Source organism: Mastigoproctus giganteus, chromosome 1 (assembly GCF_048544385.1).
Source record: "Mastigoproctus giganteus isolate SK-2022 chromosome 1, ASM4854438v1, whole genome shotgun sequence".
In the NCBI taxonomy this organism is placed as follows: domain Eukaryota; kingdom Metazoa; phylum Arthropoda; class Arachnida; order Uropygi; family Thelyphonidae; genus Mastigoproctus; species Mastigoproctus giganteus.
In genome coordinates, this window is record NC_143575.1 from 245,863,087 (window position 1) to 245,881,128 (window position 18,042).

An 18,042-nucleotide genomic window follows, 5' to 3' on the forward strand; every position below is an offset into this window, starting at 1 on the left:
GATACACCATAGATAACTCTTAATAAACTACAAAGTAGTTGTTGTAGGCATCATTTGCTGTTTCTCATATTGTGCTCTGCCTTCACGACGAGTTGCCATGATATTGCACTACTTCGAATAAGTAACTCTTCACTAATAGAGAAGACTATTGTTAAATACATAGTAATGTATGGTCTACAGACAGGTCCAAAATACTAATTCTCAAAACATCAAAAGGTTCAAAATACTGACACTTAAAAATGTCCAAAATACCAATATCTCACACACTGGATTTGTCCTATTTTCTCAATACTGATATTAATACTACTGCAATGTCAATGTTTCAACAAGGTGTAAGAACATAATTTAATTCTAGTCAAAGTTCAGTTTAAGTAATATTCCATATAAGTTTGTAAGTTTAAGTTATATTCCATTGATACATAGTAAATGTAATTAAAGACCGATTTAGTTGATAAAGCATCTTGGTTTACATATTTTGTTAGTGAAAGAGTAGTAGTAGTGGCATGTCATGCAAGAAAGCAAGTGTATGAGCTTATGCAGCATCAGCCGAAAAAAAAAAAAAAAAAAAAAAATACAAAACAATCCCCTCTAAATATTTGTCCAGTTCCTCCTTAAATTTATTTAACCTATCAACTTCCACAACGACAGATGGAAGTTTGTTCCAGCAATTAACAACCTGCTGGCTAAAGGCAAATTTCCAAACACCTATTCTACATCTGTCCTTCCTCAATTTCAATTTAGGCCCCCTTAGGCTCGTAATCTGAACAAGTGGAAGAATCCCATCAGAATTCAGCATCCTCAACCTATTCAAGGTGTTATACACCTCAATCAGATCACCTCGCAGGTGCCTAGTCTCCAGCTGCTGCAATTTGCAGAACTTAAGCCTTTCCTGGTAAGAGGATTCCTTCATTCCCTTCACCAATCTTGTTGCCTCTCTCTGTACACGCTCAAACAAATCTACATCCTTCCTAAAATGAGGCCTCCAGACCTGCACATAGTACTCAAGGCATGGCCTGACCATTGCCTTACACAGAGGAACAATCCCCCTTTTCCCTGCTAACAAAATTCCTGTATATCATTGACAACACCCCATGACCTGCCCTGACAGCCTGTCTGCATTGCTCAGAAAACTTCATATCTGACTGCACAATTACTCCCAGGTCTTTTTCATTTTCTACCTCCTTAAGTGTAGCACCACACAGTGGTACATTTCTCTGAGGTTTCTTCTACCCATATGCAGTACTTTGCATTTTTCAATGTTAAACTTCAGTTGCCACTTCTCAGCCCATCTGCCCAAATTTTCTAGATCCTGTTGCAGTAACACACTGCCATTACTGTCATTAACAACCATGCCAACCTTTGTATCATCTGCAAACTTCGATACTAAGCCTGATATACCTTCATCAATATCATTGATAAATATACAAAACAACAGTGGACCCAACACCGAGCCCTGTGGGACTCCACTAATAACATTAATCCATGAAGAGCAGCACCCATTGATTACCACCCTCTGTCTTCTCCCACTCAACCATCCTTTTATCCATTGTAGCAACTTACCCTTAATACCATTCTGCTCCAATTTGTATAGTAGTCTTCCATGCGCAACAGTGTCAAAAGCTTTCCGGAAATCCAAATATATGATATCAAAATCATTTTTTGCATCCAGTTCCTTTGTAACCACATCATAATAACCAATCAAATTTGTCAGACAAGACTTTCCCTTAACAAACCCATGCTGTGTCTGAATTATTGCTGCAGTCTTGTCTAGATGATCCTGCAATGCATCTTTAACCAGTGACTCCATTATTTTACCTGGAACAGAAGTTAAACTAACTAGTCTGTAATTACTCGTGTCACCCTTCGATCCCCTTTTGTGAACTGGGGACTCATTTGCACATCTCCAGTCAGTGGGAACCTCCCCTGAGTCCAAGGATGCTCTCATAATTATGGCTAAGGGTTTGCTTACTTCCTTTGCCACCTCCTTTAATATAACTGGATAGATTCCATCCACCCCAGGTGCCTTTCTTATGTTTAACTTCAACAATTTCTCCTCCACAATTTATTCTCAGTTATTACAAAATCATTAAGCACCCTGCTACAATTTGATAACCTTCTGGCATTTTCAATCCTTAATAACTTCTCATGTGTGAACGTAGATGCAAAATACTCATTCAGTCTGTTTGCTATCTGAGCAGGATCATCAACAGTTGAACCATCAATATGAAGTGGACCAATCAGATTAATCCCCTTCGTTTTAGAATTTATAAGTAAAGAAATCCTTGCTGTTTTTGTTAGCATCCTTTGCCAAAGATTTCTCGTAATCTTTCTTCGCCTCCCTAACCTCCTTTGTGACTTGATTACAGACTAGCTTATATATATCATAGGCTTCTGTGTCGCCTGATAATTTTTATGCATCCCATTCATTTTTCTTCTCTGTCAAATACAACAGATAAGGATATTTAATTACATTTAGCCCTTCCCAGAGGGAGTTCTCTCAAAGTGAATGGGCTCCAAGAATTGAGTTTTCTTCTAGGGGCTGACTCTGTGTCTCATTTCTTCATGAAATTTTGAAACTTTATAAAAATAAAAATTTGTAAAAAAAAAAAAAATGCTTTTAAATATTGATTTGTTATTATTTTGACTTAGTTGCCCAATGTCAGAGTGAAATTACTGTCAAAAATAAAACCAGAATTTAAAAAAAAAAAAAAATTGCAAAAAAAGTTACAGAAAAACTAGTAAGAAACTGTAAACAACTTATCATTCAACTTATCAAACAACTTCTTTTGACGTAAAACTATCTTCTACATCTATTTATGTACTGTTCATTCAATTTCGTGAAATTTTGGATCTAAATTCCAGAGAATTTTACCTTTTGTAATCTACAATTGGACCACAATAGCTAACAGGTGCAATTTCCTCCTACTCTAATTTCAAAAACTATTTCTGTGCTTCATCTATTATAATGGGTCAATGAAAAGAAAATTACAAAAAACTGGAAGCAAAGACAAACAAAATAGTATGGGAATGGCTTGTGAATGCAAGAGTATGGAAGTTGCAAATGGCTGAAAAATTGGGAAAACATAAATTCAGAGTTTTCAAAGGATGAATGGATAGTTTTAGAAAGAGAGACATTGTTTTCAGGAAAGTCTGTGGAAAGGTTGTTGCTGTTGTAATTTGGTTTTTAGAAGCATTAGCAACTAAGGCCATATTGCTCCAGGGATATGCGGTGGTCATTCCCTGACTTTCTGCATCCTCCGTATTTGGTGGTCATGGGCTTGAACCCCGGACTAATCAAGAAGCTTGTGCTATGCACTGCTGCTCCTGCCCACCTGGCTAAAGAGGTTCCCTGTGTGGAAAGGTAGGTGACATTTGTATGTATGTGTCATGGAATGATAAACTGGTCTTGCTTATTAAAGGCTACAAATCAAGGAACATCACAAACTAGTACAAAACTGGTTGTTATTTTTTAATACACTGCCAGCAAAACATTACATTTAAAAGACAAATGACGCACACCTTCAGGTGTACATGATTTGCCTGAAAGACAACACATCTCACTATTTTTCTCTTTTGATTTATGATGGGCAAAATGGGATAGCCTTTAGTTATAAGAAACACTGTTAAGCTGATGTTTAAAAAAACTTAAATTTCCTATTATGTTGACACAAATGGAGGGAAAAAAAATCTTACTGAATAAATTAAAAGATTATTGTAAAAAATGGAAGCTGAACCTCTTCTTTGTTTGAGAAGATCTGCTTTCCAAATAACTGATAAGTGGCAAAATCAGTATACTATCATGGAGGAGATCCTTTTCTGAATACAGACTATTGGAAAATGCAAGAAAAACAAAAAAAAGTCCATATATTCAGTGATAATGTAATGTATATAGTGTATATCTCTGGTAAGATTTCTGACAGTACAGACAGGCTACAATAGTAGCTCATGGGGTCTTATCAATGATATAAGGAATTGTGCTAACAGGGACAAGTAGGTGGTGTGCTCAAACCTTGAATTAGTTCAGCAAGATCAATGCTGATGGATTCTTCCTCAGATTACACACCTGAGGGGGCAAAAATTTAAACTGAGGAAAGAGAATTGTAGAATAGATGTGTGGAAATTTGCCTTTAGCTAGTGGGTGGTTGAGTGCTGGAACAAGCTTCCATTGGTCATTGCGGAAGTTGACAGCTTAAATAAATTCAAGACAGAAATAATCAAACTTTTGGAGTGAATGGGTATGTGAAATGGGAAGATTTGATTTTTTTTTGGCTGATGCTGTATATGTGCCTCTACTAATGCAGCATTAGTATTAGTAGTGGTAAATGATGTAAGAAGGTAATCTTATACAAATAAAAGGGGGAAACTTCCCATTTCACCTATTCCATTCCCTTCTATAGTCTGTCTAATTTTTCCTTGAATTTATTTAAGCTATCAAATTCCACAACAACAACAACAGATGGAAGTTTGTTCCAGCAATCAATCACCCATTAGCTTAAGGCAAATTTCTACACATCTATTCTGCACCCATCATCATCATCAGCCATTTTCAATCCACTGCAGGATGAAGGCCTCTCCAGCAACTTTCCAGTTCCTTCTGTTTTGAGCACTGGCCATCCATTTACTACTCAAAAACTCATGAATTTCATCTATCCATCTCCGCCTTTGTCTTCCAGGTTTTCTTCTAGCTCCTCTTGGGTACCATTCTGTTATTTTCTTAGTCCATCTGTCATCATGTCTTCGAGCTATGCATCCTGCCCAAGACCATTTTAGTTCTTTAGTTTTGATAAGAATGTCCTTTACTTGAGTTTGCTGCCTAATCCATGTGTTTCTCTTCTTATCTAACAGTCTGATTCCCAATATAATTCATTCCATTCTTTGCTGTGTAGTTCTTAGCTTCTCTTCCATTCTTTTGGTGAGTGCCCAAGTTTCACTTCCATAAGTCATGGTGGGGAGTATGCATTGATTCATTATTTTACGTTTCAGACAAACTGGGATATTGCTCTTCAGTATGTGACTATATTTCCTGAATGCTATCCATCCAAAATTTATTCTTCTCTTGACTTCCAGCCATTTATCATTATTACAGCTAATAACTTGTCCCAGATAAGTATATGACTCCACCTTTTCAATTACTGCTCCTTCAATCATTATTTCCCTTTCCGTGGCATACTTGTTCTTCATTACTTTTGTTTTAGCCATATTCATCTTTAGTCCAAAATCCTTACTAACTGTGCATAACTGATTAAGATTTTCCTCTAATTCTTTGGGATCGTGGCTTATGACCATTAGCATTAGCATTAGTAGAGGCATTTGATGCAAGAAAGCAAGCTTATGCAGCATCAGCCAAAAAAAAAAAAAAAAAAAAACCACTTCCACTTCACCCCTCTGTTCGTTCAAAATACCTGTCCAGCTGAGCCTTAAACTTATTTAGGCTATCAACCTCCACCACAAGGGATGGCAGTCTGTTCCACCAACCAACCACCCGCTGGCTAAAGGCAAATTTCCGCACGTCTATCCTACATCTGTCTTTCCTCAATTTGAATTTATGCCCTCTCAGGTGATTTTTCTGAGCTAGAGGAAGAATCCCATCAGCATTGAGCACAGTGTCATCTGCAAATCGTAAATGGTTTAGGTACTCTCCGTTCACATTAACTCCTTTCTGCGACCAGTCTAATCTTCTGAAAGCTTCCTCAAGGGCAGCAGTAAACAGCTTCGGAGATATTGTGTCTCCTTGTCGACTCCTTTCTCGATTTTAAATTTGCTACTGTCTTTGTCTAGTCTAATAAAGGATGTAACACTCTCATATATTTTCTTCAAAATCATAATATATGGAGTATCTATGCCTTGTCTTTCCAGTGCCCGAAACATTGCCTTATGCTGTATGGAGTGAAATGCCTTTTCATAATCCACAAATGCCAGGCATAATGGTGTTTTATATTCATTTGCTTTCTCCATTAGCTGTGATATTACGTGAAGGTGATCCATAGTTGAGAATCCTGTCCTAAAGCCAGCTTGCTCTTTCGGTTGATTCTCATCAAGTATTCTTTCTAATCTGTTAATAATGACCCTTGTGAACAACTTGTAGATATGGGATAACAAGCTAATTGGTCTATAATTTCTAATTTCTGATTTATCTCCTTTCTTATGCAGCAAAACTATGATTGCATTATTCCACTGCTTAGGCATCACACCTTTTCTAATGCACTTTGTGAAGAGCCTTGCCAGTTTTTGTGTTATGTCTCTTCCTCCCAATTTTAACAACTCTACAGTAACTTTATCTTCCCCCGGGGCTTTCCGATTCTTCATTTTCTTCAATGCATGTTCTACCTCATCAGGAAGAATATCGGGTATGTCGTATGTGTTGCTACTTTGCAATCCATCTTCCCCACTGCTGGTATCATTCCCTCGCTCCTTGTATAATTCTCTATAGTAGTCTTCTGCTATTTGAATTATGCCTTCTCTGCTGTTTATAAGTACACCATTGCTATTCTTCAGTTTCAGTATCATTTGTCTTTCTGTATTACTGCTCATGGCTGCTGATTTAAATCCTTTGTTTTCCCTTAATGCTTGTTCTACTTTTCTTGTGTTAAATCTTCTTATGTCCACTCTGAGTCTCTTTCTAATGGCTTTGCATAACTCAGTATACTCAATTTTCTCCCTGTCAGTGTTTTTCTTGCTCTTCATTTGTCATCTTTGGTTCATCATGACAAGTGTTTCTTGACTAATTTTTTCTTCTTTGGATTTCTGTTTCCCTATAGGTTTCTTGGGCTTTATCACTTTCAGAAAGTTGTAATATTCCTCGTCGATATCTTGGTCCTGAGCAGTCTGCAGAAGCTCAAACTTGTTCTTAAGTTCCAGTACATACTGCTTTTTCTCCTCCTCTGTTATTTCAAAGACCTTTGTATTATTTACTCGAGTCAGTTTTTTCCTTTCCTTTCCTACATCTATATCAAGTGTACATCTTACCATTCTGTGATCACTTCCAACATTTACCTTATTCAGGACGGTAACATCATTCACAATATATCTTCTGTTAGTGAGGATGAAGTCGATTTCATTAGTTGTTAATCCATTTGGACTCTTCCATGTCCACTTTCTGTTCACCCTTTTCTTGAAAAAAGTGTTCATTACTGACATTCCTTGAGATTCTGCAAATTCCACAAGTCTTTCACCTCTTTTATTTCTTTCACCAATTCCAAAATTTCCTATAGTTCCTCTTTCTGTGCTGTTTTGCCTTTTTCCAACCTTAGCATTGAAGTCCCCCATAATAATAGTGTAGTGGGTTTTCTGCCCATCTAGAAGACTCTCAATTTCAGTGTACATTTCTTCAACCGCTTCATCATCATGGCTCGATGTTGGTGCATAAATCATTATAATCTTTAGCTTGTACCTCTTAGAAATCTTGAGTATTAGTCTTGACACCCTTGGTGATGTACTTTTGAATTCCAAAATGTTGTTTTTAAAATCTTTATGGACCAGAAACCCAACTCCACCTTCACTCCTTTCACTGTTTCCATTGGTGTACAGCAGATTTCCACTTGATAAACTTATAAGTGATTCATTTCTTCTTCTTGTTTCTGCCAAACCGATGATATTCCAATTCACATTTTCTAATTCCTTTTCCAGCTCTAATATCCTGTCTTCACCGATGAGTGATCGTACGTTATATTCTGCACCCATCCTTCCTCAATTTGAATATGGGTCTCTCATGTGTGTAGTCTGAGCAAGAGGAAGAATCCCACCAGCATTGAGCTTGCTCAATCCATTCAAAGCCTTAAACACCTCAATCAGATCACCTCACAGATGATCTGTGACATTGCAATTAGGAGAACTGAAGCCTTTCTTCAGTCTGCATTGCTCAGAGAACCTCATATCTGACTGCACAATTATCCCCAGGTCTTTTTCACTTTCCACTACTCTGAGTGTAGTACCACACAGTTTGTATGTTACTCTGGAGTTAATGCTACTCATGTACAGTACTTTGAATTTGCCAATGTTAAACTTCAATTGCCATTTTTCAGCTGATCTGCTTAACTTTTCTTGGTCCTGTTGCAGTAGCATACTGTCATTAACCACCTTGCCAACATTTGCATCATCTGCAAACTTGGGCATTAAGCCTAATATGCCTTCATCAATATCATTGATAAATACAGAAAATGATGAAATGTCCAACACCAAATCTTGGGGTACTCCATTAATAACATTGCTCTTAGTCCACAAAGAGTAATGGCTACTGATTACCATTCTTTGTCTTCTCCCACTTAACCATCTCCTTATCCATAGCAGCAACTTGCCCTTAATGCCACACTGCTCCAATTTGTACAGTTTTATATGCAACAGTATCAAAAGTTTTTCTAAAATCAAAGTATATATCAGAATTATTTTTTGCACCCAGTTCCTTTATGATCACATCATAGTATCAAATCAAATTGTTTAAACAAGATTTCCCCTTAACAAACACATTCTGTGTCTGAAACAGAATTGCACCCTTGTCTAGATGATCCTACATTACTTCCTTTACCAGTAACTCCACTATTTTCCCAGGAACAGAAGTTAAACTAACACTCCTGTAATTACTTGTGACACCCTTTGATCTCCCTTTGTGAATTGGGGGTACATTCACACATCTCCAGTCTGCAGAAACCTCCCTTGAATCCAAGCATGTTCTCATAATTATGGTTAAGGGTCTGCTTATTTCCTTCAGTGCTTCTTTTAATATAATTAGATAAATCCCATATACTCCTTATGTTATGTTTAATATAACATAAGGGGTATGTTTAACTTCAACAATTTCTCTTCCACTTTCCTCTCAGTTATTACAAAATCATTTAGCTCCCTGTTAGAGTTTGATAAACTTCCAACATCCCCACCCCTAGAGAATTCCTCATGTGTGAATGTAGATGCAAAATACTCATTCAGTTTGTCAGAAGGATCATCCACAGTCAAACCATCAATATTAAGTGGACCAATTTGATTCATCACCTTCATTCTAGTGCTTATAAAAGTAAAGAAGTCTTTGCTGTGTATACTGGATAAAGTCGATAAATATATAAATATGTTTAGTAAATAAGTGTGTGTGTTAACTGTAAGTGTGTGTTAATCAGCAGCAGTAAGGGACTCCAAAAAAAATAAATAAATAAAATAACGGCTAAATGGAAATGTAAGCAGATAGTTTACATTCCATTTTAAGTAGGTTTCACTATATTAACTTTTATAGACTTCAACAGACATGAAGTTCCTTACTAAATTTTGGTATCTTATACTGAAAAATTAATATAACTAGTAACTGTTATATTTTTTTGGGTGAACCTAGTAAGTAAAAGGTTCTGGCTTATTATTTATTCAAAGATAATTATTTATTTCAAATTTATTTTTCTGATCAAAAATAAAGTAGAAGAGAATAAAACAGATTTTTAATATGAAACAAATATACTTTAAGCAGAAATATACTCTGCAAGGGAAAAAAGTTTTTACCTTGCTCTTTTATTGCAAAATTCACTAATGCTACTTTACTTGAAACTTCTGGAGAGTAATGTGGATTATTCAATTTAGTTACAAGATAAAATCTAAATTCAGGATTAAATGTAACTTCTTTGTCACCAAATCGAATTTTCAATTCTTTGTTTTTTTCAATAAATGATTTACTGAGAAGGGGATCAAGGGCTGGATCCAACTGAATTTGTACATTCTGCACTAAAACAGGATTTCCAAATATCACAGAATTTTCAATAATCCTTAGACAATCTTGTTGCTGAAAATCCACTATTTTCAAATCCTGAAAAAAAGAAAAATAGTAAGTCATTAATAACATTCTCTCTTCCTAGCAGTTCTGTCATACTTATATATTATAATCATAGAGCTCAGTATCTAATAATTTATCTTAGTTCACACAGTTTAAAATACTGGACAACATATTCATATTTTAACATTTTGCTGGTTTGGATACAAACAGAGATATCACAACCATAACTAGAACTACTTTTCATTATTTTGTATCTTGTAAGTGAAGGCTTTCTCCAGAGTATCTAGTATTAGTTTGCCAACATGTATCTGGACCCTAGTTACCCAATATACAATCACTGAAATGCATGGTCTGCAGGATACAGAAGTTGGTAAAGAAAACCCTTCACTGCAATAGATTAGATATATTTTAATGGTGAAAGGAATAATATGTCCTCCTTTTATGAGTTTTCTTCTTAAAGAGAGAGAGAGAGAGAGAGAGAGAGAGAGAGAGAGAGAGAGAGAGAGAGAGAAAGAGAGAGAGAGAGAGAGAGAGAGAGAGAGAGAGAGATTTGGTTTTTCAGAAAAAAACTGACTGCAAGGGTTAGAGACCAGAAAACACTCACAATGACAAGTCATAGCTAACAGTGACAGTTAAATGTAGAATATAAAATGCACATGCATACAGAATGGGATGAAAAAAGGACCCGGATCCCTTCACACTTCCTGTGAAGGGATCCAGGTCCAACTGTTGGAAATATCATGTGTCAATGTCCAACTGTTGGAAATATCATGTGTCAATGTCCAACTGTTGGAAATATCATGTGTCAATGTCCAACTGTTGGAAATATCATGTGTCAATGTCCAACTGTTGGAAACATCATGTGTCAATGTCCAACTGTTGGAAACATCATGTGTCAATGTCCAACTTTTGGAAACATCATGCCCCTACCCATGATCAACCATTGGAAACATTATGTGTCAATGGAAGATCAAAAGCAATACAACTAAATGGAAGCTATGCAGACCACCAGAATGTACTGGCAGTTGAAATAGTAAGTAAGAGGAAATCACAAAGGCATTCTTAATGAGCTGATTCAAGAGACAACTATAGACTGGGTAACCCATGGTTGCACAACTGCTTATAAGTCAAAGCTGTTTCACAACACAATGAATGTCATTGCCTGTCCCAATGCAGAGAATGGTAGCATTGGATATTACAATAATGACAGAATGTGATGTAGAATAATAAGCCACATCACAGATCTGGGCATCAGCTAGATGCAGTTGGGTATGCTGTATGCACAAAAAAATTTTACTGAGATTACAACAAAATGAAGTTCAGTGGTGATAGTATGACCTGTTTTATGCACTGTGGATTTCATCAAAGAGGCATCATCAATGAAATCAAAAAAGCTGCCAATTGTGACATTCTGAAAAATTGTGCCTTATTCATATTATGGAAATACTTTGGACAGGGCTCTGATTCAGTATGACAATTCTCTAAGTCACAAAGCATAGCTAGTACAACAGTGGCTTGAGGAGAATAATTCAGTAAGTTTGATATTTCCATTTCCTGCCAAGATCTGAATATAACTGAATACCCCCCCCCCCCCCCGCGTGAGATATTTTGGAATAAGAAATTGAGAATTAGAGCAACGTGATGGCATGACAAGCTGGGCTTGCTACTTGGGCATCTAAAACATTAATGGAACTAATTTTCAGGTGACATTTCAGTCAAGTGGACCTCAGGATGTCACAAAATGACTGGACTTTGCCAAATTTTGGCATAGTCCAGTCATTCTGCAACAACCAAACCAAATCCTCTGTTTGCACCTTCACGATAGCGGACTGTTAGTAACTCTGGGTATAACCCCAGGTGCAAATCCTGAAATACAGCACCTAATATACTGGAGGTGACTACTCATGTGCAAACCAATGTAAGCAGGGATAGGTGAGGCATCCACACCACACAGAGGAATGCCACCCCTCTGTGGCATTCCTCTGTGTGGTGTGGATGCCAAGCAATACTAGGCGGCACACAACTTTCATCAACTGGTAAAATAACACCACTCAGCTTATTGAAGGCTTGAAGTGATGGAACCCATGTTTAGTCTCCAGAGCAGAGCTCTAGCAACCTCCACATTCTTCAATCATGAAGTATGATTAATGTCTTTTGAGGTTATGATGAATATCATGGAGAGATTCAATCTTCCTTACATTTCTAAAATGGTATTTGTGGGCCAGCCACTAGATAGACCACCTGACCGAACCTACTGGTAACTCTCTAGAAGGCTTCCAGATCACCTAGCTTATAATCTCATTGCCTCTAGTCTGCCAAATAATGATTTTAGGGAGTTCACAAATTGTGCATGTGGGGGGGCATTGTCGAAGACATATTATATCAATGAGCTGGGCATATTCAAATCCATGGTGTATGCCACATATAAATATTTCATTACTTAATACGTGTCCTTCCCACCTTTTTGTACTAATGAATACATCATGGATAGTGAAACTAATAAAACAAACTTATCTGTGAAAAGATATAAACCATCCAAAAACATCCTCATTCATTTCATAAATATATGTAGTCTCAGTTCCAATCTCAATGATGTCCATTTCCACTTGTATTCTGTCAAGCCTTTATGTACATTTTATGACAGAGTCCCAATTATCAGTTGATTCAACCACTGCTCATCTTAGTTCTCCTAATGATTCACTATATGATTTCTTTAACTTTAAAGATGGTACTTGTGCATATGTCCACTCTGATATTCCCTGTTACAGACTTAGTAATTTGAATCTCCTTATTTTGATCTTCTCTGGCTTAAAATCTCTACCCCATTCTGTCAAATTCACCAGTTGTCTCTATCATTTTTGCAACTCCACTAATCACTTGGAATTCTTTGACTTCTTCTCTTTAAAACTTGACTTTCTCCATTCCAACTTTTCTAACAATAATGTAATTTTCTTTGGTGAATTTAATTTCCACAACTCCAGCTGGCTTCCATTTTATAGTCACATGGACACAGGTTAAGATGATAATGTTTATGCAATTACTAATGACCTCGCATGGATTGTTCATTTTGCTACCTGAATGAACAATCCATGCGAGGTCACAACATGGTGATGGTCTCTTTTTCCAAATATGAAATAAGAATAAAAAAAAAAATAAAAATAAAATAAATAATAATAAGAAGAAAATTTAAAAACATTAAATAATTAATAAGAGAAAAGGATAACCTGTGCATTTCCCTCCTCCCATAAGTAATTATCCAGCTGACCATTGAATTTTCTCAAACTGTCAGCCTCTACCACCCATGTTGGTAACTTATTCCAGTAATTTATAACTCACTGGCTAAAATAAAACTTCCTGCAATCCAGTCTGAATGTTTCCCGCCATAACTCAAAATTATGGCCCCAAGTTCTAGAATCTTTGACAACCATGAAACTTTCATCCTCATTTATTTTACTTATGCCTCTCAGACCCTTAAACACCTCAATCAAGTCTCCTCTAAGGTGCATAGTTTCCAAGATGTGCAACCCACATATTCAAAGTCTTTCCTCATATGAATGCCTTTTACTAATCTCACCAGGTGAGCTGTCTGTCTTTGGACCATTTCAAGAAGCACAATGTCTTTCTTTAGGTGCTGTCTCTATATTTGAACACAGTATTCCAAGTGTAGTCTAACAATAGCCTTATCTAATGGGATTATGACATCCTTATCTCTACTAGCAAATTGTTCAATAAATCATCGATATAACACCATGGGCCTTCCTTGCAACCAGTCTACAATGCTCGGAGAACTTCATGTCTGACTGTATCATAATACACAAGTCCCTTTCCCCCACTACCGGCTTTAGTTCAACTCCGCCAAGTGTATAAGTTATTTTAGGGTTACTGTTCCCCAGATGCAATACACTTTTCTCGATTAAAGCATAGCTGCTATTTTTCTGACCATCCCTGAAGTCTCTCTTGGTCATTCTGAAGAAGCTCTGCTTGGCATTTATCATTAACTACTCTACCAATCTTTACATCACGCCCTCTATCCCTTCATCAATGTCATTTATGAAAATCAAAAACAATGATAGTTCTAATTTTTTTTTTTTTTATGTGAACCCCAAACACGACAGGTATTAGAACCTATAGTACTTAGTACCATGCTTGGGTTGGAGGTTGAGAAGACGAAAGAAGATATTTGTTGACATTGGACTTGAACTTCTGTAGACTGTAATTTTCAGGAAATACGTATGAAGGAAGGTTGTTCCAGAAAACGCCAGTTGAATGAATAAATGAGGAAGATGAAAAGTTGGTTCGGTGGGTTTGAAGTTGGACAGTAAATGGATGTTGGCGGCACGTGTTCGGACTGTTTTGAAAGAGAGAGAGAGCGGGAATTATAGAAGCTAATTCAGAAGAACAGTGCCCATGGAAGTATCTGTAGAAGAGGCATGCAGCAGAAACAGTACATCTATGAGAAAGCGAGTGGAGAGACTTTGTTAGAGATGAATCATTAATTAACCTAACTGCCTTCTTCTGAATGGAATCAAGAAGTCTGAGAGAGGTTTTGAGGGCACCACCCCAGATGTGGGAACAATATTCCATAGCAGGGCGGATTTGCGATTTATACAGAGTGAGCAGCTGTTTGGAAGAAAAGTAATGCAGAGAGCTAAAGGAAAAACCAAGTTTTTTAGATGCAGAGGAAGCAATACTTGTAATGTGCTTGTGCCAAGAGAGATTAGAAGTCAGGTTAATCACCAAAGAGATATCTCATTTTGCCTAGAATTCGGAGTGTCACTAAACATAAGCATAGGAGCAGAAGAATCATCCATTTTGCGAGATATAAGACAAGACTGAGTTTTAGAAGGGTTGAAATCAACTAAGCTGTCTTTGCTCCACTGGAGAATTACCTGAAGATCGGCATTTAAGGAATTGGTAGCAGATTTTCGATAAGTTGAAGATGATTGCGCAGGACAAGGTTTCTCAAAATGAAAAGTGGAATGCAATGTGCTATCATCGGCAAAACTATGGATAGGATTTCCAGTCAATGGAAGAAGGTCATTAATATACAAGAGGAAAAGAGTGGGGGAAAGAACTGAACCTTGCGGGACACCGGCATTAGTGGAGAAGTTAGAAGACAGAGAGCCTTCTACCATCACCCTCAAGTGAGCGATCAGAGAGAAAACGGGATACCCAATTACTAAAAACAGTTGGCAAACCATAAGATGGAAGCCTGTTTAGAAGACCTTTATGCCAAACATGATCAAAAGCCTTTGAGATGTCAAGAGCAACTACTTGTGTTTCACCGAACCTTTCCATTGAATTAGTCCATAAATGGGTAACATAAGCCAGAATATCACCAATGGATCGACACTGACCGAATCCATACTGGCGATCGTTGATCAGACGGAAGGTTTCTAGGTAGTTTAAGAGTTGGCAGTTAATTGATTTCTCCATTACTTTAGAAACAGCAAAAATAATTGCAATGGGACGATAATTGGATGGGAGGGATTTGTAACCCTTTTTAAGAACTGGCTGAATATGAGCAAATTTCCAAGCAGAAGGAAAAACACCTTTGGAATAAGAAAGTGAAAAAAGGCAGCAAAGAATAGGAGTAAGTTCAGGAGCACAAGTTTTGAGAACAAGTGGAGAAATACCATCAGGACCTGGAGCTTTCTTAGCATCAAGATTCATCAAAATCCTTCTGATATCCTTTTGACGAAAGACCACAGGAGGCATTGAACGGAGCGTGTTGGGATTGGTGGGAGGTGTTTTACCAAGATCATTAATACATGAGCTGGAAGAAAAATGGGATGCTAGCAGGTCAGCTTTATTCTTGGCTGAAGTGACAACAGAACCATCTGGTTTGGACATAGGTGGGAGCAGAGATGGGCAAAAGTTGCGGCCAATAGCTTTGTCAAGAGACCAGAATGCTCGGCTACCATTAGGGCAAGAAGCAAGTTTTCTACTCTTAGCCTGTTCAAACTCTAGTTTGGACTGATTAATAACTGCTTTACAATTGTTGCGAGCTTTGGTGTAGGCAGAAAATGACACTGAAGAATTAGAAACAAGCCAATTATGATATGCAACATTCTTCTCTTGAACAGCCTTAGCACATATATTGGAAAACCAAGGTTTAGATAAAGGACGAGATTTTAAAGTGGAGTGTGGGATAAAGGATTCCATTCCTGCAAGAATAATTTCACTGACATGATCTCAGCAAACATTGACATCAGAACTTTTGAAACAGTAATCCGACCAAAGAAAAGAAGTCTCGCATGTCATCCCATTTTGCACTCTTGTAATACCAAACAGCACGAGGTTGCGAACAGCCATGACATAAAGGTTCCATTAGAGAAGAGACAATCACCAAGTTGTGATCTGAAGTGCCTAAAGGCGCTCTCACTTCGACCGTGTACTTAGAAGGGTTGTTTGTGAGAAAAAGATCAAGCATATTGGCTGTATAATTAGGATTGTCCAGTATTCTTGTAGGTAAATGAACAATCTGTGCTAAGTCATTAAGGCTTTGTAATTCCAAAGCCTCAGTATCTCGACCTGCTGGGTCGGGGTGACTAGAAAATGGAAGCCAGCTGGAGTTGTGAACATTAAAATCACCAAGGAAAATTACCTCACTGTTAGGAAAGTTGGACTGGAGAAAGTCAAGTTGCAAAGAGAGGAAGTCAAAGAGCTCCAAGTGATTAGTGGAGTTGGGAGAACGGTAGAGAAAAAAGATGAATTTGACACAATTAGATAGAGAGAGAGAGATTTTAAGCCAGAGAAGATCAAAGAGAGGAGATTCCAAATTGCCAAGTCTCTGACAGGAAATATCAGAACGGACTTATGCACAAGTACCACCTTTAAGGCGAAAAGAATCATACAGGGAATAATTTGGGCATCTGAGATGAGCAGTAGTTGAATCAACCGATAACTGAGATTCTGTCAGAAAAAGTACATGGGGTTTGGCAGACTGCAAGCGGAAATGGACATCGTTGAGATTAGAATTGAGACCACGTATATTTGTGAAATGAATTAGGATGTGCTTGGGAGGTTTAGATCTTTTCGCAGATAAGCTTGTTCTATTAGTTTGACAATTCATGGTGTACTCAATAGTAAGAAAAAGTAGGTGGGACATGCTGTATGAAGTAATGAAATTTTTGGATATGGCGTACACGTGGTAAGAATATACCTAGATCCTTGACATAACGTGGCCTCGAAAATGCTCCCTGCATACACACTACTCGGACTCCCTCCAGTCACTATCTGGCAGAGTAGAGGTAGCAAGATTATACACTAGCTGATCCGGAAGCCTCCTAGAGTTACCGATAGGTTCGGTCCGGTGTACTAACTAGCGGCCGGCCTGCGAACACCGTTTTAGAGCTGTACCCTCGAAATGTAAGGAATATTGGATCTCGCCACGACATTCATCATAACCTCAAAAGTCATCAATCATACTGCATGATGGAAGAGAAAGGGAAGGGTTGACCGGAACTTAGCTCTAGAGACTAAACATGGGTTCCACCACTTCAAGCTTCCAATAAGCAAAGTGATGGTATTTCACCGGTTGATGAGAGTCATTGGTATTGGTATTTAAGGGCACAAGGGCAGTTAAGGCCAAAATGTGCCAGGTCCTATATTATTATCTTAAATTAATATGATGTGTTCCATTTTTGCATCAGAGGAATTCATATATATGTATTTGCTTCAGAAAGGTATAGAGTGTAGCTAGGTTAGCACTATTTCCAATCATGTGGTTAAGGGATAGTGGTTCTTGCAGTCGTGATTGAGCGTGGAAAGTACTTCTGAAATGGGAATAGTGAGGACAATCTAAAAGTATATGCCTGACTGAAAGCGGTAGTGTACAATGTGTGCATCGAAGTGGGTCATCCCCCATGAGTAGAAACATATGGGTTAGGTGTATATGTCCAATTCTTAGTCTTGCTAGTATAACTTCTTCCTGTCTATTTTGTCTGAAGCTGGAAATCCATAAGACTGGTTCATCTTTGATTTGGAGCAACTTGTTATTACTTTGTGCCTTCCATATTTCTGTCCACTGAAACATACAGACTTTTTTAATATACTTCAAATAATCTCTATATGGTACTTGGTAATTTGCTAGTGTTGTACTGCTTGGTTTTTTGGCTGCCTGATCTGCTCTCTCATTGCCTAAGATACCAGAATGCCCTGGGATCCAGCAGAATTTCACTGAATGATTCCTACTTCGTAGATGGTTAAAACAGCAAAAGATTTGTTTTTTGATTGGTTGTGATGTTGAAAATTGATTGCCCAAAGCAGACACTGCACTCAATGAATCAGTGTATATT

General features: G+C 37.5%; 1 protein-coding gene across 1 annotated transcript in view; it reads right to left on the bottom strand.

Annotated features, from left to right (window-relative positions):
• The window catches only part of kl-2 (dynein heavy chain 2, axonemal kl-2), a 1,174,416-nt gene that overhangs the window by 200,530 nt on the left and 955,844 nt on the right, over positions 1-18,042 (bottom strand). Inside the window, exon 61 of the mRNA XM_090369487.1 lies at positions 9,475-9,775. Within this exon, the coding sequence (XP_090225613.1) occupies positions 9,475-9,775 (301 nt within the window). The remainder of the gene's footprint in view (positions 1-9,474; positions 9,776-18,042) is intronic.